General features: G+C 40.5%; 1 protein-coding gene across 1 annotated transcript; it reads right to left on the bottom strand.

Annotated features, from left to right (window-relative positions):
- Positions 1–7,781: 7,781 nt before the first annotated feature.
- On the bottom strand, positions 7,782–21,688 carry LOC307118380 (uncharacterized protein; the record flags this gene model as incomplete). Its single annotated transcript, XM_079803992.1, has 12 exons — positions 21,293–21,688; positions 20,770–20,865; positions 18,843–18,953; positions 18,478–18,684; positions 18,213–18,308; positions 17,802–18,065; positions 17,518–17,612; positions 17,307–17,357; positions 16,691–17,075; positions 16,409–16,588; positions 10,464–10,610; positions 7,782–7,786 (listed from the first exon to the last, which is right to left on the bottom strand). The coding sequence occupies exons 1-12, from the start codon at positions 21,324–21,326 to the stop codon at positions 7,782–7,784; spliced, it is 1,671 nt and encodes a 556-aa protein (XP_079660118.1). The 5' UTR covers positions 21,327–21,688.
- Positions 21,689–27,697: the final 6,009 nt, after the last annotated feature.

The following is a 27,697-nucleotide window of genomic DNA, read 5'->3' as shown; positions in this document are numbered from 1 at the left end:
AGGTGATGGCTTGGTTAGCAATGGCTGCCCCTATGGAAGGTACACTTTCCGGGGGCTGGATTACCCCGTTGGGAAAAACCAAACTCTGGTCAGGCCAATCACAGCGTGTGTAGAGTCGGTGGGCGGGCTTTACATAATGACGGTACGAGTTGCGGAGGTTCTGCGTGCCACTCGTAAACACAGAAGGTGGCGAACAGCGGTCTTTTGAATCGGCTTTGACTCTGGAAGACTTGGAGTTAAGCTTGGAGTTAAGCCGTAGTCAACGCTTCTCGTTTACTTTGAATGGGTGACGTCATGCGTTGCCGAACTGAATTGTGGGTTCCGTTGCGTCGCTTCACTCGCGTTGCAAGCATAGGTTGCAAGCGGCAAAAGTTGAAGATTTCTCAACTTTTCAAGCGCCAACGCAGGCGTCATCCAATCAGATCACCCTATGCAAATATCCTAGAGCAGACGCTAGCCAATAGCGTTCGTTTAAAACACTGGTGAATGAAGAGTGAAGAACGATCTAAAATGGAGGAAAAGCTAATAATTGCGGTGGGTAATCACCCGGTCCTTTACGACCAACAAGGCCGGACTTACCATTGGGCTTGACTGGGCTGAAGCCCATGGGCCCCGCCCAATAGGGGGCCCCGCCCTTTTACGTTGATTTTTTTCAATAATATGTCAGTCATTTAATTTTTAATTTAAAGTTTGTTGATTGGAAAACGTGCGTGCTTATTGGGCGCGAAAAGGTCCGAAATCCGTTCAAAATAAGGATGCTAATGTCAAGGCTTCTGAACGCCACTACAAACATCAGAAGAGACTCGATTGATGTCAGAAGTTCGCTTCGTTTGGATGATGTGAACACGGTCTTCCGAACTCGGGTGCGCACCCGCGAACCGTACCAGAGTCCCCTTAAAAAGGGTGGTCTGGGGTACGGTTCATGTGAACTCCGGTACGGTTCGCTGCTGATGTGAACGCAATCGTACTAAATCGCGGAAGTGAACCGATATTAATTACATATGATTTGATAAAAATGTGTGTTTGTGTGTGTTTCACTCATTTCCGCAATCGCAATCGAACTCGGGTTCGTTCCAGGCAATCGAACCAAGTGTGAAAGCACCCTAAAACTCATTTGAATGGTGAGTACTTGCCCAGAGAATGGTTGCTCTACCCACCATCCATCGGTTGTGTATTTTGTTTTGCTTGCCGCCTTTTTGGCAAAGTTTGCCGGTCAATCCCTTTTTGAGTCTGGCTATATGTGATGTAGTAGACATACTGTAGGTCAAAGTCAGCCTAACACTTCCTATATGTGTATGGAGATGTATATAATCTATACAATATGTCAGCACTTACCAAGAACAGTTTTTTTTTTTTTAAGATTTATACACTCATAGATTTAGCTATTTATATGTAATACAAATGATTTGTTTTTCAATATGGTTTCCAGGTAAATAAGTGTTTTATTCTCATTCTGACCAAGACATTTGTGCATTGCAATAAACACATGATCACTTTGAACTTTTTTAATCATTATTTATTTATTTATTGGAAAACTTTTTCAAGCTTCAATCAGTGGTCATATAAATACATTTTCACGTTTTGTATTTTTTCTTTTTTTTTACATGTAACACTGTATACTGTACCAGTCACCTTTTGAAATTAGCTTTGCACTTCAAATAACGATTGGATCGATTATATTGTTACGCCACCAGATGGCGACAAATTACTTTTAAAAAACATTTGTCATTGAATCGTTCATTCAGGAGATTGGTTCAAAGATGCTGATTCATCTATGAAACGATTGTATTTGATTGAGGAATTTAATCATTCATTCAAACCCAAGTTTTTTTTAAATAAATAATTCAGATTAATTAAATTTTTTTATAGACTTCAGCAATTAACATAAATTATGTTATTTTGTTTAGTTGTTTGTTCAGAATCGTGATCTCTATTTTTATTCTCAGTTTATCCAGAATTGTGTTGCTCTAATACATAGCTTATGTATCATTTTGTTCTATTTAAAGTAATGTATAGAAGGTAGGGCCCGAAAGTGACTCAAGCCCAGGGGCCCCCACCACCCTAAGTCCTGCCCTGACGACCAATCATTGTTTACATACTGGGACACAAACCGGAGAGACCAGGCCTGGAAGGAGGTGGCAGAGACGGTTGGAGAATCTGGTATGTATCATGCTTGTATTCTGTCCGTGTACTCTGTTTATCATTGAATGACAGGCAGCATATCATATCATGTGTGGATCAAATAGGCGCTATCGCCCAGCCAAATGAGGAATAAAATATTAAAGTGATCAGTTTTCATACACAAAATAATGAATTACATTTGAGTGGAAGGTGGATTTGACCGTTTATCTGTCAGTTGGCTGGTAGATGGTAAACGCTTAAAAAAATGTATTTATTATGAACCTTGCATAATTGAAATCTATACCAGAACCTGTTTTATTTGGCATGTTTAATTCAGTTCTTATTTTAATAACTAAACAAGTTTAAACACTTGAGCAACACTTGTTGTATTTGAATGAATTGTTTAATTTATTTACATTTTTGCATGTCAGAGGATACATGTAGGACCCGATGGAAGTCACTGGGGGACAGATTTAGGAAGGAGAAGAAAAAAGAAAGGGAAATGACAAGGAGTGGGGCAGGGTCGCCTGGGACCCAACCCTGGCGTTTCATGGCGGTGTTGGGATTTCTCACACCATTCCTTCATGACCGTGAGACGTCCAGCAACATCCCCAGACGACCTCTGCCCCCTTCACATCAGTCCATCAGTCCAGAGCCAGAGGAGGACAGCCAGGTCAGAGAAGACAGCCAGGCCATCACCCAGCAAGCCCCTTCAAGCAGAGGAGATGAGGCAGGCAGTGACACAGGCAGGCAGAACCTAACAAAGCTCTCAAATACATTATTATTTCAGTACTATCAAGGAGGGTTAAGTCATTTAGAAAATCAATGTCAATCTGTGTAGAGCTGAACCATATGCTGCAAAGTTTAGGCCACACAACCGTTGACACCTAATGCGTAATAACGTTATATAATAAATTATTTCAAAGAATGATTTGACATTAAAATCATGCCATGTTCATTGATTATCAATTGTTGCTGTAACTATGCAGGCAGACAGACAGAGCAGGAGGAAACTGTCGAGATCAATGACAAGGGTAGGAAGATAAAAAAAAGGGAAATGTCTTCTTTTGAGAGAGGACTGTTGGCAGCAATTGAGCCCCTGACGCAGATGACCACGCTGCCACATCCACCACCACCGCCGCCGCCTCCAACACCAGCAGCAGATGAAGACGAGGTTTTCTTTCAGAGCCTCTTGCCGTCCCTTCGTAGGCTTTCTGTGCTGAGGAGGGCCAGGCTTCTGCACACACACACACATACATATTACATACATACAGCACTAAAATAAACATATTAAAATAATCGTATGGCTGTATTGTTTTCTCATGTTCATATAGAATAATACAGTAAGTATTTTAAATTTGTCGTATCATACAGCGCTGTCGACGCAATACAATCACTTAAAGGGATAGTTCTCCCAAAAATGTAAATTCTGTCATCATTTACTCACCCTCAAGTTGTTCCAAACCTGTATGAGTTTCTTTGTTCTGTGAAGGCCTTTGTATTTTCTCTCCAGTGAAAATCTGCTCAAATCATGAATGTATTAGTTGAAAACAGGGCTGAAAGGGCAAAGGCTATGTACATTATGACATGGTGATGAAAATATAAAACCAACATGTTAATTTAATGTAAAAAATAATTGTTATGACACTTGGAATCTGCACTTTTAAGAAAAATATAGGTAGCTCTTAAAAGAGCTTTTGGGTTTTGTGGCTCTGAAAAGAGCCTTTGGCGTATTCTATGAATTCGGCTGCCATGGCACTGCACCCTCCTGGTTGAAGTAGTAGGCACAGTACGTCTCTCGGAGTTGGATAGCTCTACGGGTGGCATTGTTGGAGCCCATCCTTGGTGCATCTCGCAGGGCCTCAGGAGCTGAAGATGGCTCAATGGAGGGTTCAGCTCTGTGTGCGCATCTTCTCCCCCTTTCCAGCAGGGGCGGACTGGCCATCTGGCGTACCGGGCGTTTTCCCGGTGGGCCGCTGGACAATGTGGGCCTGCCCGTTGCTACGTAAATATATGAAGAATAAATTATAGTAAAACTACGTAGCCTATATCCTTCCGTCAGCCCAGACGAATGGCCCGCGCAGCCCTCTTGAGGCAAAACTCCATGCAAAACTCTAATCTATAGCCTGCTCAGTCCCAGTGTCTCAGTGGTGTAAAAGCGCTCGTCAATGTCAAAATGTTTGCGATATCCAATCAAATTCAACGAGGCGGGATTTACTGTGCACAGCAGCCGAGCAGCGCGGGCGACACTTGAATGCGAGCCGAGGTAAGAGCTGAATACGAGTCAATGGGCAGCAATATTTCCCGACTGTTAACGATTTTAAAAATGTTAAACGACGGACATTAATTTCCAGGGATGTAAACTACTGTTGAGCTTTCAGAATGAATCAGATTATAATGCCTTTTACGTTATTCGTCGTCAAAGAATTGTAGCAACAATGACCCGATTCAATCAGATTTTGGGCCGAATACATCACCGGATGAGGCTTCTACACACCAACTCGTGACTCTCCTAATCAAATCAGACATAGACAATGGGGTGTGTGTGTAAGAGATATCGAAGTTAATGAACAACCACGATGTCCGCCAGATTGTCTGAGTCTACAGAATGGAGCATCGAATTGTACCGCCTGAAGGCATCCACATGACTTTACACACACACACATATCAGCGCTGAAAGAAGACAATTCTTGCACGACACGTGTTACTTAAAACATGGGACTTAAAGAACTGTCTTAATAATGTTCAAATATATATAATCCGTTGATTTCATGTCTTTATACAATGTATTAGAATAACTAGGATGTTTACTGTTGCCAATCAAAACCTGTATGCCAGTAACTGTGATAATCTTGTATATCTGGACGCGCAAATCGCAGAATGACCGTTCTTAGTATCTCTGTTATCGCAAAATTATGACTAGGCCAAATTTGGTTCAAAAATCAGATTTTGATGCATAATTTCAGAAATACCAGCTTTCTAAAGAAAAAGAGGCTTAGAATTTCCACCCTATTGATTAACTCAGAGGAGGGGGGTTCAGAGAACAATGGAACACTCGCGCCTTCTCGAGAAGATCTCTCCACGGACGTGATTGGATCTTTCCATAAGTCGGGCTCGGCCACTCCATCTATAAATGCAGAAGTTATCATGAACTCCTTGCGCTCCGCCATTCCGCCACTACAAGGACCCTGGCCTTTGACCTTCCTTTGAGAGAGGGATTCCTTTGGCACCAAGCCAAGAGAGAGAGACCTGCAACTTCTGGAGCGACTTTCCTGAACTTCACAGAAATTCTCCGGACTCACCTCCTTAGCGAACTTCCACGACGATTCGAACTCAGACACGTACACGAGAGAGCCTAATGCAAGTATTATATTTCACCTTTAACTGCTTGTACGAGGTTGTCTGAATTAATCCTGATTCACGAAATCATAAATGTCTGAAGGGTTTTGGTGAAGTGATTGAACTGTCTGTCTCTCTCTCTCTCTCTCTCTCTCTCTCTCTCTCTCTCTCTCTCTCTCTCTCTCTCTCTCTCACTTCCGGTGTGGTTGTTGGGGGTGATCGTGTGGAGTGAGTTGAGCGCTGTTGTTGAGAGCGTTTGCTTTTCTTATTTATTTATTTTTTGTTTTGTTTTTTCTTTGTTTCAATTATTTTTATTATTTTTCTTTCTGTTTTTTCTTTCTTTCTCTTTTTTCTTTTCCCCTTGCTAGATTTGTCCACTATAGGGTAGGGAGGCAGAAAGTTTTTTCTGTGTGCGTGCGTGGTTGGTAGCCGCTGGCATGGCGACTGCCAACACGCAGGGCACGTCTAACCTGTCCCTCAGGAATGGCTGCAGGTGTGTGCCTGAGCCCGGGGTGACCGTGGAGGAAATATTGTTGATTATTGGTGATAAACTAGGGTTTGATAACATCGTTTCGGCCTCAAGGATGAATAAAGCGGTGGTTGTGTTTTTAAAAACAGAAGCACTTGTTAACGAGTTGACTGTGAGTGGAATATGGGTTAAAGAGACGTTTGTACCAGTAACCCCGCTATCCGCTCCAGCAACTAAAGTTATAGTCTCTAACGCACCTCCGTTCATTTCAAACGAAGCTATTGTTAAAGAACTGTTAAGATTCGGTAAGATTGCGAGCCCTATTAAAGCGGTACCTCTGGGATGTAAAGACGCCGCTTTAAAGCACGTGCTTTCTTTTAGACGTATGGTTTATATGTTTCTTAGCTCTCCGGAGAGGACACTGGAGGCTTCTTTCCGTGTAACTCACGGAGAGAGCTCTTTCATGGTTTATGCTAGCTCGGAGAGTTTGAGATGCTTTGAGTGTGGAGACTTGGGCCATAAGCGTTTTTCATGTCCGAAAAAACCCGAAGTGCGCGCTTCCACATCGCGCGCTGACGGTAATAACAGAGAACATCATGTAGATGTCGTCGAAACTCCGAGATATGAAGAACAAGATAATGGTGCTACAGAGGAAGTGGAGGGACAGCAAGAGGTGAGTGATTCTAATGTTAATAATGCTGGATGTGTGGAACAACCTGGAGGTAGTCATTTACCTGATAAAGATGTGAGTGCTAGTGTTGACAATATGGGTGATGCTGAGGATAAAAGTATGAGCAGTGAAGTTGTACAGGTAGCTGGATCTCAGGAGCAAATGGATGATGAGTTTGAGTGTTTATCACAGTGCACTGACGATGGGATGAAAGATGATGAGTGGTCTGAGATGACTAAGGAGGCTGAGGAGAATTTGTACAGTGTTGAACAAATCAGTTCCTTTTTAGATCAAACAAAAGGTAAAACAGGGGTTGAGATAAGTGATTACTTCCCGGATACGGAGAAATTCATAGTTTCTGCAATGAGGGCAAGGAAGGTTAGCAGTTATGAGGAACTTTCTATGCAAAAAAGATACCGCCTTAAAAAGCATGTAACAAACTTAGGGAAAAAGCTAGGAAAAGCGAGGGGAAAATTTAGATAATCACTATGGCTGTAAAGGTTTCCTTACTTTTCTTTTGTTTTTTCTTTTTTTCTTTTCTCTCTATGGAGACTCTGAGGGTGGGATCTCTTAATATTAATGGGATGAGGGATGGAAAAAAGAATGAACTACTTTCAGAAATGATTAGATTGAAAGGCTTGAGTGTTACTTTTTTGCAAGAAACTCATAGCAATTGCAAGAATGAAGTTGAATGGGGCCTATGGTGGAAGGGAGACTATATTCTTAGCCATGGTACTAATTTAAGTGCTGGTGTAGCTGTCCTTTTTTCTCCTACTTTTAATGTAAAAATTTTATCAAAACAAGAAGTAGTACCAGGAAGGTTTTTAATTGTTAAGGCTGAAATCAGTCATTTAAATTTTCTTTTTGTAAATATTTATGCTTCTACTGTTGGAGCGGAAAGAAAGTTATTCTTTGCCAAATTAGAAAGCATAATCAAAGAGGAAAGTGATGATTTTTTTATTGTCGTGGGAGGGGACTGGAACTGCACCATAGATTTTGTTCTAGATAGAAATGGGGAAGAACCACACGCACAGTCAGCCTCCTGTTTGGCTAGTGTTTTAAAAAAGCTCAGTCTCTCAGATGTGTGGAGAGTGAATAACCCTTCAATAAAACAATATACATGGGTGAAAGTAAATAATGAGAGGATTCATGCTGCACGTTTGGACCGTTTTTATATATCTTCTAACCTGAAAAATAGAGTTGTTAACACAGAAATTATCCCCAATATTCTTTCTGATCATAAGCTTATTACTGTCGGGTTTATCTTGTCTAAAAGTGTACCTAAGAGCTATTATTGGCATCTGAATACTAAACTCTTAGAAGATAAGTCTTTTTTTTGAAGATTTTGAGTGTTTTTGGGAGAAATGGAAAATAGAACAGAGTAATTTTGAAGATATTATTCAGTGGTGGGAGGTTGGCAAAGCCCATATAAGAGACTTCTCTCAAAAATATACTGCATACTCCTCTGTACGGTTGAAAAATACATTAAAACAGCTGGAATCAGAAATTGCTGTCATTGAAACAAATATGACTGTTAATGATGATGCTAATTTAAAAGACTTGTGGACTGAAAAGAAAAATGTTTTAAGTTCAATACTGGATGAAAAAGTTAAAGGGGCTCTTATAAGAAGCCGCTATGTACATTTGAAGGACATGGACGCTCCCACTTCTTTTTTTTTTTAACCTAGAGCGTAAAGTGGGTCAACAGAAACAAATGATTTTACTGAAGGACAATAATGGACATGTCACATCAGAACCACTGGAGATGCGAAGAATTGCTGTTGATTTTTATTCTAAATTGTACACTGCTGAAAGCTCAGATGAATATTCCAGGACTGAACTGTTAAGAGATTTACCTGTTTTATCTGAAGAAAAAAAACTGTTTTTAGAGAATGATATCACTTTTGAGGAAGTCTCTCGAGCTGTGATGGGTCTATCTTCAGGCCGTTGTCCGGGAATGGATGGACTACCAGCGGAGTTTTACAAGACTTTTTGGCCAATTGTAGGTCAGGACTTTTTTAAAGTGTTTCAGAAATGTTGTCATGAAGGACTTCTTCCAACCAGCTGTCAAAGAGCGGTTTTGTCTTTGCTCCCGAAAAAGGGTGATTTAACACTCCTAAAGAATTGGAGACCTGTTGCAATCTTGTGTACAGATTATAAAATATTTTCAAAGGTTTTAGCAAATAGGTTAAACAAAGTTTTGCATGAAATTGTACATAAAGATCAGTCATATTGTGTAAAAAATCGGTTAATTACAGATAATCTTCATTTAATTAGAGATGTTTTTGATTATGCCAATTGTAATGATCTTAATCTGGGTCTTTTGTCTTTAGATCAAGAAAAGGCTTTTGATAGGGTTGATCATGTTTTTTTGTTTGATACCCTTAATGCTTTTGGTTTTGGGAAAAATTTTATTTCAATGATCAAACTTCTTTATACCAAAGCAACATGTATGATTAAAATGGGTGGTGGGTTAAGTATCCCTATTAATGTAAGAAGAGGTATCAGACAGGGTTGCCCAATTTCAGGACAATTGTACAGTATCGTAATTGAACCATTGCTATGCAAACTGAGAAGGGAATTAATGGGTTTACAGGTTAATACCATGAATTACTCTATTAAATTATCTGCATATGCTGATGATCTCACAATTATAATAAGAGAGGAAAGCGATATTCAGGTACTTAAAGAGTCTTTAGAGTGTTATGGTAAAGCCTCGTCCGCTTTAGTCAACTGGAGCAAAAGTGATGCTTTGTGGTGTGGAAGGGTTTCTAAAGGTCCAATACTTCCTGGTGGGTTACAGTGGGGGAGAACAGGTTTTAAGTGTTTAGGGGTTTTTATAGGGATAGAGGAGTATAGAGATAAAAATTGGGAGGGCCTTGTGGAGAAAGTGTGTGCTCGGTTGTCTCGCTGGAACTGGTTGCTCCCTCAGCTGTCCTATAGGGGGAGGGTTCTGGTATGTAACAACCTGGTTGCTTCTTCATTATGGCACAAAATGATGATACTTGAACCTCCCGAAAAGCTGGTGAAAGAATTACAGCAGCGGATAGTAGACTTCTTCTGGTCGGGACAGCATTGGCTGAAGGCTGCTGTACTATACTTACCAAGGCAAGAAGGTGGCCAGGGGCTGATTGACATCAAATCGAGAATAAAGGCTTTTCGAATGCAGACAGCAAGGAGATTAATCTATGGTGTGGATGTGAGCTGGGCTGAGATCGCATGTGCTCTCCTGAGAAGAGTAGGAGACATGGGACTAGACCGTCACCTGTTTCTGATGGATCTTAACAAACTGAATTTGTCTGGACTGAGTCTCTTTTACAGATCACTTTTTAAATCATGGGCACTTTTTAAGTTCTCAAGGGATGGAAGTGACATTCAGAACTTGTGGCTGAATGAAGAGCCGCTATTCTTCAATCCTGCTCTGGATGTGGATGTTCTTAAATCGGACACTCTGAGAAAAGCCATGAGAGCAGCAAACATCTTAAAGATTGGACATTTGCGAGTTAATAAAGAATGGATTAACCCTGAGAATTTAGCTGGAAAATTGAAAATTAAATCTGTCAGATTGATAAAAAATGTGCTGACTCAGATAATTGAGACCCTGCCTCAGGATTACAAACTGGCAATGGAAAGTTTTGAAAAAGAGACTGATCACTGTGGCTTTCCTCAGTTGCTTTTTTCACCAGAGAATGGAACGTGGCAGGAGAAAGAAGGTTGCTTGTTGTCTTTTAAGAATCATCAGCCGAAGAACTTTTGTAATGCTGATAAGAAGGACATATACACTATGTGTGTGAAATCATGGCATCTTAAAGCACTAGAGACTGTTGGCGAGTCCAAATGGCAAGAGTTTTTTGGGCCAGGCACCTCTCCCAAAGGCAGCTGGAGGTCCCTGTACAAACCTCCCATTGAGAAGAGGTCTGGAGACCTGCAGTGGAGAATAGTACACGGGATTATAGCTACAAACAGACACATAGCACACCTTGATCCACAGGTAGGGGAGGGCTGTCCTTTCTGTGGGGAACAGGAGACAGTTTTTCATTTGTTTTTAAAGTGCAAAAGACTTCAACCAGTTTTTTGTGTTTTAGAAGAGTGGTCTCATAAATTAGGAGAAATTTTTACACCAGTTTCTTTTATTTATGGTCCAAAATACAGTAGAAGTAAGAGGGAGGTGCATGTGTTAATTAATTTTATTTTTGGAAAAGCTAAATTGGCAATTTGGCTTTCAAGAAAATATCGTTTGAACGGGGCTGGGTCAGATGATATTGTGTCCATTTTAAAAGGACTAGTAAAATCTCGCATTAAAATCGAGTTCACATATTATAAACTGGTAAATGACATGGAGAAGTTTAAACATCGATGGGCTGTGAATCAGTGTATTTGTGATATTGATAATGATGATTGTTTGGACTTGTATATTTAATTTAATTTATTTCTCTTTATTTTATTAATTTATTTTTTTAGATGTATGTAGTTTTTGTTGAAAAAATAATGTAAAAATAATGTAAAATTGTATTTTTTAAAATGTTTTGGTAAATAAATGCTTTTTGAGCCTCTCTCTCTCTCTCTCTCTCTCTCTCTCTCTCTCATCTCTCTCTCCCTCGTGGATTCTCTCTTTCCATCATTCTTTTCCCTTTGATTTTATTCGTTAAGTTTGATTTTTCCTTGTTTGTACCATATCGTTTGTTTCTCCTATATATATGCATATTTACCCCTGTGTGATTCGTAGCTTTGTATTCTATAGTGTTTTATTAAAACTCAATAATTGCATTAAACTGAATCCTTATTGTTTTGCTCACAAATCTCGAAGTCACTGAAGCGTAAGATCTAAGCTACCCATTTAAGCTTGATTTTCATGTATTACTACTTTAGTAATACAAATTGTGCAAACATAAGAGATATTATTTGTCCTGATCAAACAGATCAATGTTTCTTAAGGTTTGTAAGATTGATAATTGATGAAGAAATCAATTTGGATAAAGGTTACTTTTAAATGATTAAAGGTTCCGTTATACGTTAATTTTTCTGTACAACAAGCTAATAATATTCATAAACTCATGAATATTCATACCATTTGAATTAATTATTCCCCAGAACTTATTGTTGTTACAGAATGCACAAAGAAACATTAGCGTAGGTGTCGCAGTTTTCAGCATATCAGAGGGAATGTTTGTCTTTCTGTTTCCAGGCTTTCTTCAGTAATTTCACAATCATTTTCAAATGATTCATAATACTCAAAATATCTTTCTCATATATCATGCTAAAACTGGCAACTTTCATATTCAAGTGGCCAATGGAAAGTGACATATGAAAATAAATATATAATTTGCTAGTTACATGCATTATTTTACACACTGGTAATCAAAAGTTTGAAATAATTAAGACTTCTTAAATTGTTTTTGAAAGAAGAAGGCTGAATTTATTTCAAGAGTTTTATTTGTCACATACACAGTTATATACACAATATACAACTGGCAGTGAAATGTAAACAGGTCCGCTCCATGGACAGTGCAAATAACAGTTACAAGAAATTAAATAGAAATAGAATAAAGTTAGAATAAAAAGTATTAACATAAGTAGAATTATAAATAAATCAAGTAAAAGATAAAAATAGGAAATAAGATAAAAATAAAAATATAAAAAATATGTGGATGATAAGTGAGATAAACTGTAGACTTAAAAATAAGTGGTTAACATAAAATATATAATATGTATATATAAAGAAGTATAATGTGCAAGGTTTATTACAGGTTGTTACGCAGTAACAATAGGGACGTAAAGTAAAGTGCAGTGCAATTGCAGTATGTGGATGTTAATGTTGAAAGACCGTATGTTTATGCGTGTGCGGGGGTGAAGTGAGTCACGTGACTGACCAAAAATACAGTAAAACCACAAATATTAAGAAATATTGATACAATTTCCAATAGGCCTAGTTGTTTTCTATGAGAATGTATTGTAAAATGTAATTTATTTCTGTAAAAGCTGACTTTTCAGCATCATTACTTCAGTAAGTGTCACATGATCCTTCAGAAATCATTTTAATATGCTGTATTTTTCATATCATTTTTAAACTCTTTTCCACTATTTGAGCTCAATTCCATAAAATTACAGATGTCTAGATACTATAGCCACTAGAAAGGCACCCTAAAACAGTCCACATTCTGCACTACATCCTAAGTCTTCTAGACCAGAGTCCTGCACGGGTGACGGGTGACCCGCGAATATTGCTGAAACGGGTGAAAAACATCCTACTGTGTCGGATACGGGTGCGGGTCGGACAAGGGAGAACACGGGTCTAAACACGGGTTTTAAAAAGTCACGTGCAAACGAATATAGGCCTATATATAAAAATATATGCATGTATATTGTAGATGTGTTCCTGAAAATATGCATATACAAAAATATGCCTTGCGTGTATTTCAAGTTGATTTTCAAATCCATATCAGTTTATTTGTTCTCCTCCCAGGAGAATCACAACTGCCTGCACTCGTCGAGATGGATCATGAGGAGTTGAAGAAAAGATAGCCGCAAATGTGGAAGTTCATCGCTGAGGAAGCACGCAGCTAACTGTGGTAACAAAACCAAGCACACGCAGTTCAATCGAACAGTATTTTTGTTATGGTTCCTGAGTTTAGTCTCTTAATAACACTGTCTTAGTAGCCTACATTAAGCCACTTTTGTACTTTTGTACATAGTATACGTTATTAGTATTATGTTTACTGAGTTTGGTCTCTTAATAACAGTGTCTTACCTACATTAAGCCACGTTAAGCGTTTTAGAATGTCCCGAAGTTGTCCTTAAGTTAATGGTCGTGTAATAACTTATGTATGCTGGCAATAAACATTTTTGTAAGTGTGTCTGTAGTAAACGTTGTTTGTACGGGAAGAAGGAGGCGGGAACCGGCGGACAATCAAAACATTTAATCAAAATAAAATGGCGGCGACAGCCCCTCACGGTCGACTGCCGCCTACATACAAACAAACACAAAATGAAAATAAAAAGCTGCAGCCCCTCACGGACGACTGCAGCGAACACAAAATAAAACATAACACAAAATCCAGGCCTGGTCCTCTCTCGTCCCTCACTGTCGTCGCTCCTCCTTTATAGTCCCTCACTCCTCCGCGAGGGCCGAGATCGCTGCGGCGCTCAGCTGGCGCTCATCCTCCCTGATGTGCGCCGCCTCGTCCCGCCCTCACGGTCCCTCGGCCTCGCTGCTCGCCACATACCCCCAACGCCCTTCGCAGGCGATCACGGCGGCCGCGGGACCTGGGGGTAAGAACAGCGAGGTGAGAGAACGGAGCGGGGAGCATGAGGAGCGACAGAGACGAGAGAGTGGAGAGAGGAGAAAAGAAAAAAAAAAAAAAAAAAATTCTGGTCCGGTTCCCAGACACACTGCCGCTCGGTCCTCAGCCAGCCGAGAGGCTCTTCCTCGCGGTGCCATGCGGTGGTACTGGACGGCCGGTGGACGGCTCGACACTCCTCCGCCCCCTGGCGGCTGGCGGTGGCTCCTCCTTCTGAGGCCGGCCGGAAGCGAGTCCCCGTCCCGCGCTCCCTGCTCCTCCCCAACCTGGCGGACGGCAGCGCTCCGGCTCCTCCCCAATATGGCGGGCGGCAGCAGGCTTCGGCTCCGGGCAAGCGCTGGGGACTCCTTCGCCCCCTCGCGGACGGCAGCCACCCCACCTCGACCCAGGGGCACGGCAGCGAGCTCTCCGTCCCACCGACCTTCATCCGCTCCAGCACCACCGCTTCGGGCAGCCGCTCGCGGACTTCTCTCCTCCGCGCTGCCCGAAATCCCCCTCAGCTGCGAGGGCTCTTCGACAGCGTGTCCCTCCTTCCTCCCGGGTTTCGGCACCACTGTAGTAAACGTTGTTTGTACGGGAAGAAGGAGGCGGGAACCGGCGGACAATCAAAACATTTAATCAAAATAAAATGGCGGCGACAGCCCCTCACGGTCGACTGCCGCCTACATACAAACAAACACAAAATGAAAATAAAAGCTGCAGCCCCTCACGGACGACTGCAGCGAACACAAAATAAAACATAACACAAAATCCAGGCCTGGTCCTCTCTCGTCCCTCACTGTCGTCGCTCCTCCTTTATAGTCCCTCACTCCTCCGCGAGGGCCGAGATCGCTGCGGCGCGCAGCTGGCGCTCATCCTCCCTGATGAGCGCCGCCTCGTCCCGCCCTCACGGTCCCTCGGCCTCGCCACAGTGTCTATAATGTAATATGCTAAACTGACTTTATTGCGGGTGCGGGTCGGGCGTCGGTTCTATTTTAAGCGGGTCGGGTCGGGTGCGGATTTTAATTAGTGCTGTTGTCGGAGAAGGGGTCGGATGCGGTTTTAAGCACTGCGGGTACGGGCGGGTGCGGGTTTACAAAATCGGAGCTGTGCAGGACTCTGTTCTAGACAATAGCATTTTATATGGTCTGATTTTATGGTAGGTATTGAACTTAATGATATTAAACTACAGTGTATGGAAAAGAGAAATCAAAATTTGTATACAAAAAAAAATAAATACAATTTGCCATGTGCACCAGGAAAGACAAATTATAAACTGAAGAAGTATGCCTGTCATTCAGTATGATAAGCATTTCAATAAAACAATTCATATAATTCATATTTTTGAATAAATAGCTTCTGTGTTTAAAATTGCCCTGTGTATAATGAGCTGGTGGGTTTATGGTGAGGTGTGTTGCACACCGGGTGTGATGGGCCGCTTTGTGCCAGAAAGTCCAGGGCCACTTTTTTGCCCCAGTCCACCCCTGCTTTCCAGTGTCTTCATGCGCAGGAAGTTGTGCAACACACATGTGGCCTTCACACACACCTCTGCAACCTCTGGACTGGTTGCAATGACACGGGCGGTACATCCGCCACCAAGCTGAGAGGATGCCAAAGGCGCACTCAACTACCAACCTAGCCCGGCTGAGGCGGTAATTGAACACCCTTTTCTCTGGTGGGATGTGAAGTCCAGGGTATGGCCGCAAGAGGTTGGTCATCAGTGGGAAGCCCTCATCCCCGGCAGATTGACCATTATTTGGCTTGACACCGGAGTGGTCTGGATCAGGTGATGATGGACCAGGATCGGCTTGGGTTCCTGTCAGGTCGGGGTTGGACTTCTGGTCAAGTCTCGAGCTCAAGCCCTCCACCAAGGACAGCAAGTGTTATCTCCTATCCAATACAAAGATTATATGAACATGTGAACTCATGAATGTTTTTTTTTTTTTTAGCTGATTTACAACAGAACTGAATTCTTGCAATTGCATCACTAATTGTGTTATTTTCCTGTTTATTACTGTGAAGCTGCTGTGAAACAATCTGTATTGTATAAAGCGCCGTATAAATGAAGCTGACTTGACTTGACTATAACAAGAACATGAACACAAATTTGAAAACCTCACTACAAATAATCCAGAATTGAAGATAAATGATATTAATCCTACTCTGTCTGTTACACTACCTCACACCTGAAATCACTGATCGAGTGAATCTCCTGAACTTCTCCTGAACTTCTCCAGATCATTTCTAATCCATTCATGTTGTAACACCTGCTCTAACGTCGGCCGTTTCGTTGGATCCCGGGCTAGGCACTGGCTAATCAGATCACTGCATTCTGTACACATTTTATTAAGGAGAGAGCTGGTTAGTCATGATGACCATGTGACACGAATGTTGGCAATTATGAAAACAGCATCTGGTGAACTATAAACTGAATGCATTTCAACTTGAAACATCTTACATACTTCACCTTTACCTGTTTCTAAACAGAGCCTTTGCTTTATGTGTGTGTGTTTATCGATATTCTTCACTCACCTTTGGATAAGTTGGAGTTCTGAAATGTAACTTTGGCCTGTGTGATTTCCGTTCTATTGCCAAAGGGAGAACGTCCGTTAACCATCAGGTACAACAACACCCCTAGAGCCCAGACATTTGCTGGGACGGCGTGGAATCGAGATTCTGTGAAGACTTCAGGTGGGCAGTAAGAAGGTAATCCTGTGAGCAAGACATTTTTGCACATTGTTGAGCAATTTCTTCAAAGCATCAAATAATCAGAAAGTCACTACATCCAGGTTTCCACACTCCAAAAATACTCACCACGGTATATTTTTGTCTCGTAGCCATCACCACTAAGTAGCTGACCGCAGCCAAAGTCGATCAGCTTGAGCTCTAACGTGTTTGTCTTCACCAGGAAATTCTCTGCATGAACGTCATTATGAAAAACGCCATGCTCGATGCAGTGCTGTACCGCCAGCGCAGCCTGTCGCAGGATGACCCGTGCTGTTGTTTCATCCAGTTGACACGAATGACGAATGATGAAGTCCAGCAAGCTCTCGCAGGGGTCAGGGAACTCCATTATGAGAACGAATGTCCGAGGATGTTCAAACCAGTCGTACAGTCGGACGACGTAGGGGCTTATGGGTTCATGCCTCATCATTAGCAGCAGCGCCACTTCTGTAACGAGAGGTTCGGGATGCCCGGGCTAGAGAAAAGTAGTAGACAGAAGGTTAGCTGGGTAAAAATCTGAAGAAAACCTATCATTTTTAAATGTACTTTTCTTTGATCTTTACAGACACGATCATCAGAGCCTTTCCAGGTTTATTGATCTATTACATTTACACCTAATGCTTCCTACAGGTGTATTGACTACAGTAATCAGCACTTAAACAACAAACAGCACTTAAACAACAAATACAACTTTTGACCAACTTACAATATCAAGATAACGATCATTGTCAATCTTGTGCATCTGCTTGATGGCAACCTGCAAAAAAAAAAACAGCGTTCAATAACGGTATTCAAGCGCCTGACTTTGCACATAACATTTACGATTTGAGCATCTAAGTATTAACCCATCTGTATTAAGAATGTTTTGATGCATGCAAGAGCAAAAATGTTTGTACAATTCAGCAAGATTGCTTTACCTTTTTGCCATCAAACTTCCGTGTTCCCTTGAACACTCTCCCAAAAGTTCCGGATCCAATCATCTCTCCCACGTTATAGAGAGTCTCAAAGGAGTCTGAAAAACAAAATATGAGAAATGTATGAGCTTGCAAACAAGACGATAATAATACTGTTTAAAACAATGTTGGAGAAATAATGTCTTTAATAATTTTAATAATAAATAATACTTTTACTTTAAAAAAAGGTTCCCAGTAAAATGAAATCCAATGTGACTGTACACTGCCCAGCCTTATTTCAGTCTCACCTGTTGAGCTCGTGTTCACCGGTGAAGCCTCCATAAGGCCATTTGAAGTCTCCGTTGGCTCGACGGGAACTTGACCTGGCAGCGGATGGCACATCCACTCTTCGTCGCTCCAACTGCCCTGTTCGTTTCGGCTATCCGATCTATCGCCACTCCACCTCCAATCGACGATGTACGAGCCTCTGCTGCTAAGGCTCAACGACTCTCTGCAGAACCGCCTCACTGTATTGTCCTCAGAGAGGGACAAATATGATGTGGACATGATGCCTGCTGAAGACATTTTTAATAATATTAATAATCAATGTCAATGGTGAAATTGTTACTTTATGTTTTATTTTTTTCAACTTTCTATTTTCAATGACACATTATTTTGTTAACTGAGCCATAACTTGTGTAATAAAAGCCTATTCTGACCTCTGCGAAAGCCTTTAGATGGAGTGGACGGACGTCCATGATCATCTGGGCTCTGCCGGCTGCCGCTCTGCCACTCTCTCTTCCTGTCAGTCCGACCTGTTGGCACAGAAACAGAAAACTCAGAAGACAGAAGCGCTAAATGTGTAGGAAGCTCCTGGATCTGTGATTGCTAGATCCTTTGTTTTATATTAAAAATATCAGTGCAAACAAGACGATAATAATTCTGTTTAAAACAATGTTGGAGAAATAATGTCTGCAGATTGACCATTATTTGGCTTGACGCCGGAGTGATCTGGATCAGGTGATGATGGACCAGGATCGGGCTCTGGCTCCAGATCCGCTGGAGGAACAAAAGACTCCACAACATCCACATCACTGAGACAACAGCAGAGGAGCGAGCGCCTCACAGCCTTACACACGTTCCTGAGGAAAGAACGAACTCGTTTCCTCTTCTTACATTCTGTGGGTTTTTCTGAAATGAAGAAAACAAAACTGAATGATTAGAAACATCTCTGACGTCCAATTAGGCAGTGATAAAATGACATAACTTACGTTTTACTTAAAAAAAAGGTCACCAGTAAAATGAAATTCAATGTGACTGTACACTGCCCAGCCTTATTTCAGTCTCACCTGTTGAGCTCGTGATGTACGAGCCTCGGCTGCTAAGGCTCAACGACTCTCTGCAGAACCGCCTCACTATATTGTCCTCAGAGAGGGACAAATATGATGTGGACATGGTGCCTGGTCAAGACATTTTTAATAATATTAATAATCAATGTCAGTGGTCACATGAAATTGTTATTTTCAATGACACATTATTTGTTAAAGGGTTAGTTCACCCAAACGCCGGCGCTACGTCATATTCTCGCGCATGCGTCGTGGAGGCCTACACGGAAGACAAGAAGAGGTTGAATAAAGGCGTTATTTTGATTTTTTTTTTGGCACAAAAACTATTGACGTCGCCTCGTAAAATTATTGTAGAGCCACTGTGGTGAGATGGACTTTGTAACGACATTTTAAGTGCCTTTTATGGGTCTTGTGAGTGTAAATGTACCAGGGTTTTTCCTACATTGAAAATTTTTTGGCGGCCGCCAAAACAAATTTTTGTCCCGCCAAAGCTTTATTTGATGAGCTATTGTGATTTATGAATGATGTAGAATAGATGCTGCGCTTGTAACTGAGTGACAGAGAGACGATCAGAGCTCCTCCCTCGCTCGCACTCTCTCTGTCTTCAAAATAAGCATTCTTAGCTTTCTAATATTTCACAAATTACGTTAATAAAAATCAAAAGGTCGGAAGACCGAATCCATGTTGCACGTGGCGCTATCAGACGATGTTTTCCTTTCATTGCCGCTGGGTGTGAAATGCGCTCAAAAAACATTGACTGATTCTCTGACCAGCTGACATAAAGCATACTTTCAATAAACGGGAAACAAATCGTGTCCAGTTATGAAGTGTTTTCTGTGTGTTGACAAATCTTTCGCGATGTTCTAACAGACGGGATTCGCACACAACGCGTCTGCTAATGTCCGATTCGCAACCTAATGAACCGAATCATTTTAACGACTGGTTAGAACAACTGATCTGTCCAACACTGAACTAACGAATCAGTTTAAATTTACTCAGAACACCTGAAATGAGAACACAAGTGTGCTTACACAATTTAGCAAGAGTGGGTGTAAGAGTTAGTTTTAATTATCCAGTCTTTCAGCTTATTTATGTTCATAATGTGTAGTAAAATAAATAGCCTATAAATCACTTAGTTTAGACTGTGAGGTGAACCCAGAACAAAGTTGTTGTTAGCTAGCTGATAATTTTATGAAATTGTATATGGCAGAAAATTAGGCTATTTGTTCATTTTTTAAAAACTACTTTTTAATATTGATATGATTATATACCAAAACAATTATCAGTAAATAGTGTAAAAATGAGGAACAAAAACAAACATCAAGGTATCCCACATGAAGAAATACTATAGTATATTATAGTAAAATTACTATAGTGTTTTTGAGCCATACTATAGTAAAGATACTACAGTAAATTGTAGTATATTGTATTATATTATAGTATTTACTACACTTTGTTTATTTACTGTAGTATATTTACTATAGTACAGTTCAAAAACACTATAGTATTTACTAGAGTAATTTTACTATAATATACTATAGTATTTTTTCATGTGGGATCAAAATAAGATAAGCAAAAGTTACAAACTTTCTTTGAATTTATTTAAAATGTATTGTCAGTATTGCGCTTGCAGATCATGTGGGTAGGGGACTTTTTTTACTGTGCGTGCGTGTGTCATGTCTGTCAGCCACCACCGAAGACCATTTTTGACCCAGGAAAAACCCTGTGTACTGAATGCCAATGGAGGCCTATCTGAGGCCTTCTCAGCCATCAGCTTTCAACAAAAAATATCTTCATTTGTGTTCCGAAGATGAAGGTCTTAAGGGTGTCGAACGACATGAGGGTGAGTAATTAATGACATCATTTTCATTTTTGGGTGAACTAACCCTTTAACTGAGCCATAACTTGTGTAATAAAAGCCTATTCTGACCTCTGCGAAAGCCTTTAGATGGAGTGGACGGACGTCCATGATCATCTGGGCTCTGCCGGCTGCCGCTCTGCCACGCTCTCTTCCTGTCAGTCTGACCTGTGGGCACAGAAACAGAAAACTCAGAAGACAGAAGCGCTAAATGTGTAGGAAGCTCCTGGATCTGTGATCTGGGTCTGGTCTGGCAGCGTATCCTGGGGGCCAGTTGCATAAACTAAGCCATTACGTTAAGACAGTGTCTTAAGATCTAGTATGAGCCACTAGCAGTTAGGCAAGTCTATGTTTTTATGTAACTGATTTAAAAAAATGTATTAACAGTCTTAAAGAAAAAAAATGTATGTCTAACTTGTAAGACTAGTCTTAACGGTTTATGCAACCGGCCCAGGCCTGATCACGGTCATCAGAACACTGTCTGTCTCCAAACCTCCTGACCAGCCGTCTGAGAGAAAGCAGCTCTCCTGGATATGGAGCGGCCCGAGGCTGAAATATTTCAGTAACATAACATAACTAACGTTAAAGCACTCACCTTCTCTTTCACCCATCATCTTCGCCATCGACATCCTCCTGCAATCTGGAACAAAAACAATACAAAACACAAAACAAAACAAAACAACACACAATACAATACAATAAACTCTCCTCAAAAATACTCCTCCAAAAAAAAAGAAAACAAAAACAAAGAATTAATCAAACTCGACACTCCTAAAATAAGAAAAGAACAATAAGATAAAAGTATCTACAACTCAAAAATGTAACTCTGTAAAGGATATCTCCTGCGATGTTCTTCCAGAATAAAAGTCTCGTCTCCTCCAAACAGCTTCAAAATTTCAAGGTCAGCACAGAAAATATTCTGCAAAAGTTTGTGAAATCGCCTCAGTCGTCTCTCTCAACAACAGATCAACAACACAATCGGTGCGTGTCTGAGTCTGCGTCAGAATTCATAACAGGCGTCGCCATAGCAACTAAAACGTGAATCATTCATATGAGCGGAGCCGTGAGCGCGCATCGATCTGAACACATTTATTGAATAGTTACAAACTTCATTTGGACGTTTTCTTTATTAAAAAGTTTGAACCTGTTTCATTGACTCAGTTCAAAACTTTGATTCAGTGATTCCTCTGCATCCTCATCACTCAGAAATGCTAGATGTCTGTGCATGCATCAAAATGTGTTGGTAAATACTTTGATTTATTTATTTTTACTATATTTTTGCATATGAATAAAAAATATTAAATAATGTTTCCTTGTATTAGTTTAACCTCTCAATCCGCAGTGGTGCATTAAAGGATTAATGAAATGATAAATTATTAATTTAATGCTTCATTTAGCATTTAATTAAATGCTAAAGGACCGGCCACTTAAACATCAGCATAATAAATGCAGTTACTCATCTTTCATCTCCTATCGTGCAGATCCGATCGGACGAATCCAATAAACACCAGCATGTAAGTGTAAGGGTCCACTCTGAAAAATAGAGGGGGGCAAACAAAAAAATCCTCCTTCATTTACTTGAGCGTATTTGAGTTATATTAGTAATTAATCACGTCCATTTTCAATGCAATAGCGAGTATTCTGAGGATCTCCCCTGCAGTTTAGAGTCTTCAGCTCCAGTTAAACCCTCCCAGGTCTCTCTCCTTCAATCACAGGCCTTCTGATGACTCATTATATACAGGAAGCGCATTACAGGCTCCGTGAGGTGTCAGTCAAAGCGGCTATGGTTTTGGTTGGATAAAGGCAGGCAATGCCTAGCCAATGCCTTGCCAACAAAGGTTTGATTGATGGACGTTGTAACCAATCAAAAGGCATCATCTTGCGAGAGCACACCGCAGTGGAGACTGGCACTTCTTATCAACTAAATTAGTTTTTTACACTTTGTAAATTCTGTAATAGTTGCTTTAGTTTTTCAGTAACTGTATATATCCATTATAATTAGCAGTTTATTGCAGATTTATTTGAATGAAACGCTACTCTTTACAATTACAAATCTTCTGAAATAAAGGGCCTTTTTGAAAGGACGCCTAGAGGTTTTTTGTTTTTTTTTTGACATAAAAGCTTACAGAAGCTACATTTGTAAGAGTATCATCCTCAAATTTGAATCACAACATGATCAGAAATGCAGTTTTATATTTAGGTTATTTTCAGGCCTTTAACATTAAAGTATCATACATTTTTCCCTGAGTGAATTTCAATACAACTTTTCAGGGTAGAGGAGGCGTGCAAGATGGCGCCCTGATCACATGTACGTTTGTGAGCTCAGCAATCCCAAACTGTTTTATAATAGTTACAACGAAACTTTTTTTTTGTTGAGAATTTCCATTTATTAATGTCTTGAATTTTTGGAACAACGATAATGGGAGGATCTGAAAAGAGGAAAGGTGTGAAGAAGTCAGGGAAAACAGTGTCGGATACTCCTGCTGGATCTGCTGGCACAGGTGACGATAAACAAGCAGTCGAACGACATAACAGTACTCCTGCAACCGGGGTATTGAAGGACAGTTTGCTAGCCTAGAAATCTAGACGCACCCTAGCGTAGGGTTGCCACCCGTCCCGTAAAATACGGAATCGTCCCGTATTTACAAGCAAAATGACGCGTTCCGTATCAAACCAATACGGGACGCGATTTGTCCCGTATTTTACACAGGTCCACACATAGTTCAATAAACACATACGGAGTTTGCAGTGTGGAGAATACTGATAGCAAATATAAAGAATCAATTTCACAATAAGTAGTACAGGAGCTCATTTGTGCGTGATTGCGGGCTTTGTTGCTATAGCGGCGGAGTCTCGAGAACATGCGCTGTGCCAGAGTGTGCCTGTAAACTTGCACGGTTTTTTAAAAACATGTCGAGCTTGCGTTGCGTCCACCGTTTGAAGAACGCAAGGGGATCTCCAGATATAGAACTGAATTAATATCAAAAAGGTATCAATGGGTCTGTCCAGTAACTCATGATGAACCTCAGGCCAACTGCACACTTTATGAGAAGCATTTCAGTGTCTCAGACTGTCTGACTGTGGTGACAGACCAGTCTATGTGACAGACACATCCGTGCTTCTAAAGGTAGGCCTATAGTTTTTTTTAATGGATAATATATTAATATAATATTCCAATACATTATCAGAGCTTGGCAGACAGAATTATTATTTTTTTAGACAGGTTAATTTATAGATTCTAGCCTAATAAATGTTATTATTAATTTATCATTTATTTAGGCTATATCATACATAATAAATAATCCTGTCATTTAAAGTTTATGACATTTAAAAAATATTTAGATAAAAATGGGACAAATAATTACACGATAATATAGTCATAATTTAAGTAAATTATTCAAAGAAAATAAACATTTTTAAAATTCAAAAAAGTGATTAGGCCTGGTTCAGAATGACTTCTTAAAGGGACAGTTCACCCAAAAATGAAAATTCTGTCATCATTTATTCACCCTCAAGTTGTTCCAAACATGTATACATTTCTTTGTTATGTTGAACACGTAGGAAGATTACTGTGGAAGTCAATGGTGCCCCCAAAGCAGCCTGGTACAAACTTTCTTCAAAATATCTTCTTTTGTGTAGGCCTACAGGAGAACAAAGAAACTCATACAGGTTTGGAACATCATGAGGCGTCATAAGTGCACCAAATAGGCTAAGAGTTCTTTAGAATTAAATAAAATAATCAAATGTAAAATAATATAGCATGTGTTCTGTTGCAAATTCACGTACTTGATCTTATGTTTTCTTATGGTTTATTATTGAGCTGTCAAGTTGTTAATGTTGAAATAATCATTTCATGACGTATTCTTTATTTCTGCCCTTTATGCAATTGTTTTTTAGGGGATTTTTTTTTTCGGGGGTGGATATTTGCTGTCAAAGTGAGGCCAAAGTGAATGGGAGTCAATGGGATGCTAACAGCAGGTGATGGCTTGGTTAGCAATGGCTGCCCCTATGGAAGGTACACTTTCCGGGGGCTGGATTACCCCGTTGGGAAAAACCAAACTCTGGTCAGGCCAATCACAGCGTGTGTAGAGTCGGTGGGCGGGCTTTACATAATGACGGTACGAGTTGCGGAGGTTCTGCGTGCCACTCGTAAACACAGAAGCTGGCGAACAGCGGTCTTTTGAATCGGCTTTGACTCTGGAAGACTTGGAGTTAAGCTTGGAGTTAAGCCGTAGTCAACGCTTCTCGTTTACTTTGAATGGGTGACGTCATGCGTTGCCGAACTGAATTGTGGCTTCCGTTGCGTCGCTTCACTCGCGTTGCAAGCATAGGTTGCAAGCGGCAAAAGTTGAAGATTTCTCAACTTTTCAAGCGCCAACGCAGGCGTCATCCAATCAGATCACCCTATGCAAATATCCTAGAGCAGACGCTAGCCAATAGCGTTCGTTTAAAACACTGGTGAATGAAGAGTGAAGAACGATCTAAAATGGAGGAAAAGCTAATAATTGCGGTGGGTAATCACCCGGTCCTTTACGACCAACAAGGCCGGACTTACCATTGGGCTTGACTGGGCTGAAGCCCATGGGCCCCGCCCAATAGGGGGCCCCGCCCTTTTACGTTGATTTTTTTCAATAATATGTCAGTCATTTAATTTTTAATTTAAAGTTTGTTGATTGGAAAACGTGCGTGCTTATTGGGCGCGAAAAGGTCCGAAATCCGTTCAAAATAAGGATGCTAATGTCAAGGCTTCTGAACGCCACTACAAACATCAGAAGAGACTCGATTGATGTCAGAAGTTCGCTTCGTTTGGGTGATGTGAACACGGTCTTCCGAACTCGGGTGCGCACCCGCGAACCGTACCAGAGTCCCCTTAAAAAGGGTGGTCTGGGGTACGGTTCATGTGAACTCCGGTACGGTTCGCTGCTGATGTGAACGCAATCGTACTAAATCGCGGAAGTGAACCGATATTAATTACATATGATTTGATAAAAATGTGTGTTTGTGTGTGTTTCACTCATTTCCGCAATCGCAATCGAACTCGGGTTCGTTCCAGGCAATCGAACCAAGTGTGAAAGCACCCTAAAACTCATTTGAATGGTGAGTACTTGCCCAGAGAATGGTTGCTCTACCCACCATCCATCGGTTGTGTATTTTGTTTTGCTTGCCGCCTTTTTGGCAAAGTTTGCCGGTCAATCCCTTTTTGAGTCTGGCTATATGTGATGTAGTAGACATACTGTAGGTCAAAGTCAGCCTAACACTTCCTATATGTGTATGGAGATGTATATAATCTATACAATATGTCAGCACTTACCAAGAACAGTTTTTTTTTTTTTAAGATTTATACACTCATAGATTTAGCTATTTATATGTAATACAAATGATTTGTTTTTCAATATGGTTTCCAGGTAAATAAGTGTTTTATTCTCATTCTGACCAAGACATTTGTGCATTGCAATAAACACATGATCACTTTGAACTTTTTTAATCATTATTTATTTATTTATTGGAAAACTTTTTCAAGCTTCAATCAGTGGTCATATAAATACATTTTCACGTTTTGTATTTTTTCTTTTTTTTTACATGTAACACTGTATACTGTACCAGTCACCTTTTGAAATTAGCTTTGCACTTCAAATAACGATTGGATCGATTATATTGTTACGCCACCAGATGGCGACAAATTACTTTTAAAAAACATTTGTCATTGAATCGTTCATTCAGGAGATTGGTTCAAAGATGCTGATTCATCTATGAAACGATTGTATTTGATTGAGGAATTTAATCATTCATTCAAACCCAAGTTTTTTTTAAATAAATAATTCAGATTAATTAAAAATTTTTATAGACTTCAGCAATTAACATAAATTATGTTATTTTGTTTAGTTGTTTGTTCAGAATCGTGATCTCTATTTTTATTCTCAGTTTATCCAGAATTGTGTTGCTCTAATACATAGCTTATGTATCATTTTGTTCTATTTAAAGTAATGTATAGAAGGTAGGGCCCGAAAGTGACTCAAGCCCAGAGGCCCCCACCACCCTAAGTCCTGCCCTGACGACCAATCATTGTTTACATACTGGGACACAAACCGGAGAGACCAGGCCTGGAAGGAGGTGGCAGAGACGGTTGGAGAATCTGGTATGTATCATGCTTGTATTCTGTCCGTGTACTCTGTTTATCATTGAATGACAGGCAGCATATCATATCATGTGTGGATCAAATAGGCGCTATCGCCCAGCCAAATGAGGAATAAAATATTAAAGTGATCAGTTTTCATACACAAAATAATGAATTACATTTGAGTGGAAGGTGGATTTGACCGTTTATCTGTCAGTTGGCTGGTAGATGGTAAACGCTTAAAAAAATGTATTTATTATGAACCTTGCATAATTGAAATCTATACCAGAACCTGTTTTATTTGGCATGTTTAATTCAGTTCTTATTTTAATAACTAAACAAGTTTAAACACTTGAGCAACACTTGTTGTATTTGAATTAATTGTTTAATTTATTTACATTTTTGCATGTCAGAGGATACATGTAGGACCCGATGGAAGTCACTGGGGGACAGATTTAGGAAGGAGAAGAAAAAAGAAAGGGAAATGACAAGGAGTGGGGCAGGGTCGCCTGGGACCCAACCCTGGCGTTTCATGGCGGTGTTGGGATTTCTCACACCATTCCTTCATGACCGTGAGACGTCCAGCAACATCCCCAGACGACCTCTGCCCCCTTCACATCAGTCCATCAGTCCAGAGCCAGAGGAGGACAGCCAGGTCAGAGAAGACAGCCAGGCCATCACCCAGCAAGCCCCTTCAAGCAGAGGAGATGAGGCAGGCAGTGACACAGGCAGGCAGAACCTAACAAAGCTCTCAAATACATTATTATTTCAGTACTATCAAGGAGGGTTAAGTCATTTAGAAAATCAATGTCAATCTGTGTAGAGCTGAACCATATGCTGCAAAGTTTAGGCCACACAACCGTTGACACCTAATGCGTAATAACG

Source organism: Gobio gobio (genome assembly GCF_949357685.1).
Source record: "Gobio gobio genome assembly, chromosome: 22".
Lineage (NCBI taxonomy): Eukaryota > Metazoa > Chordata > Actinopteri > Cypriniformes > Gobionidae > Gobio > Gobio gobio.
Note: the sequence above shows the minus strand (reverse complement) of the source record. Positions and strands in the feature narration are given on the sequence as shown.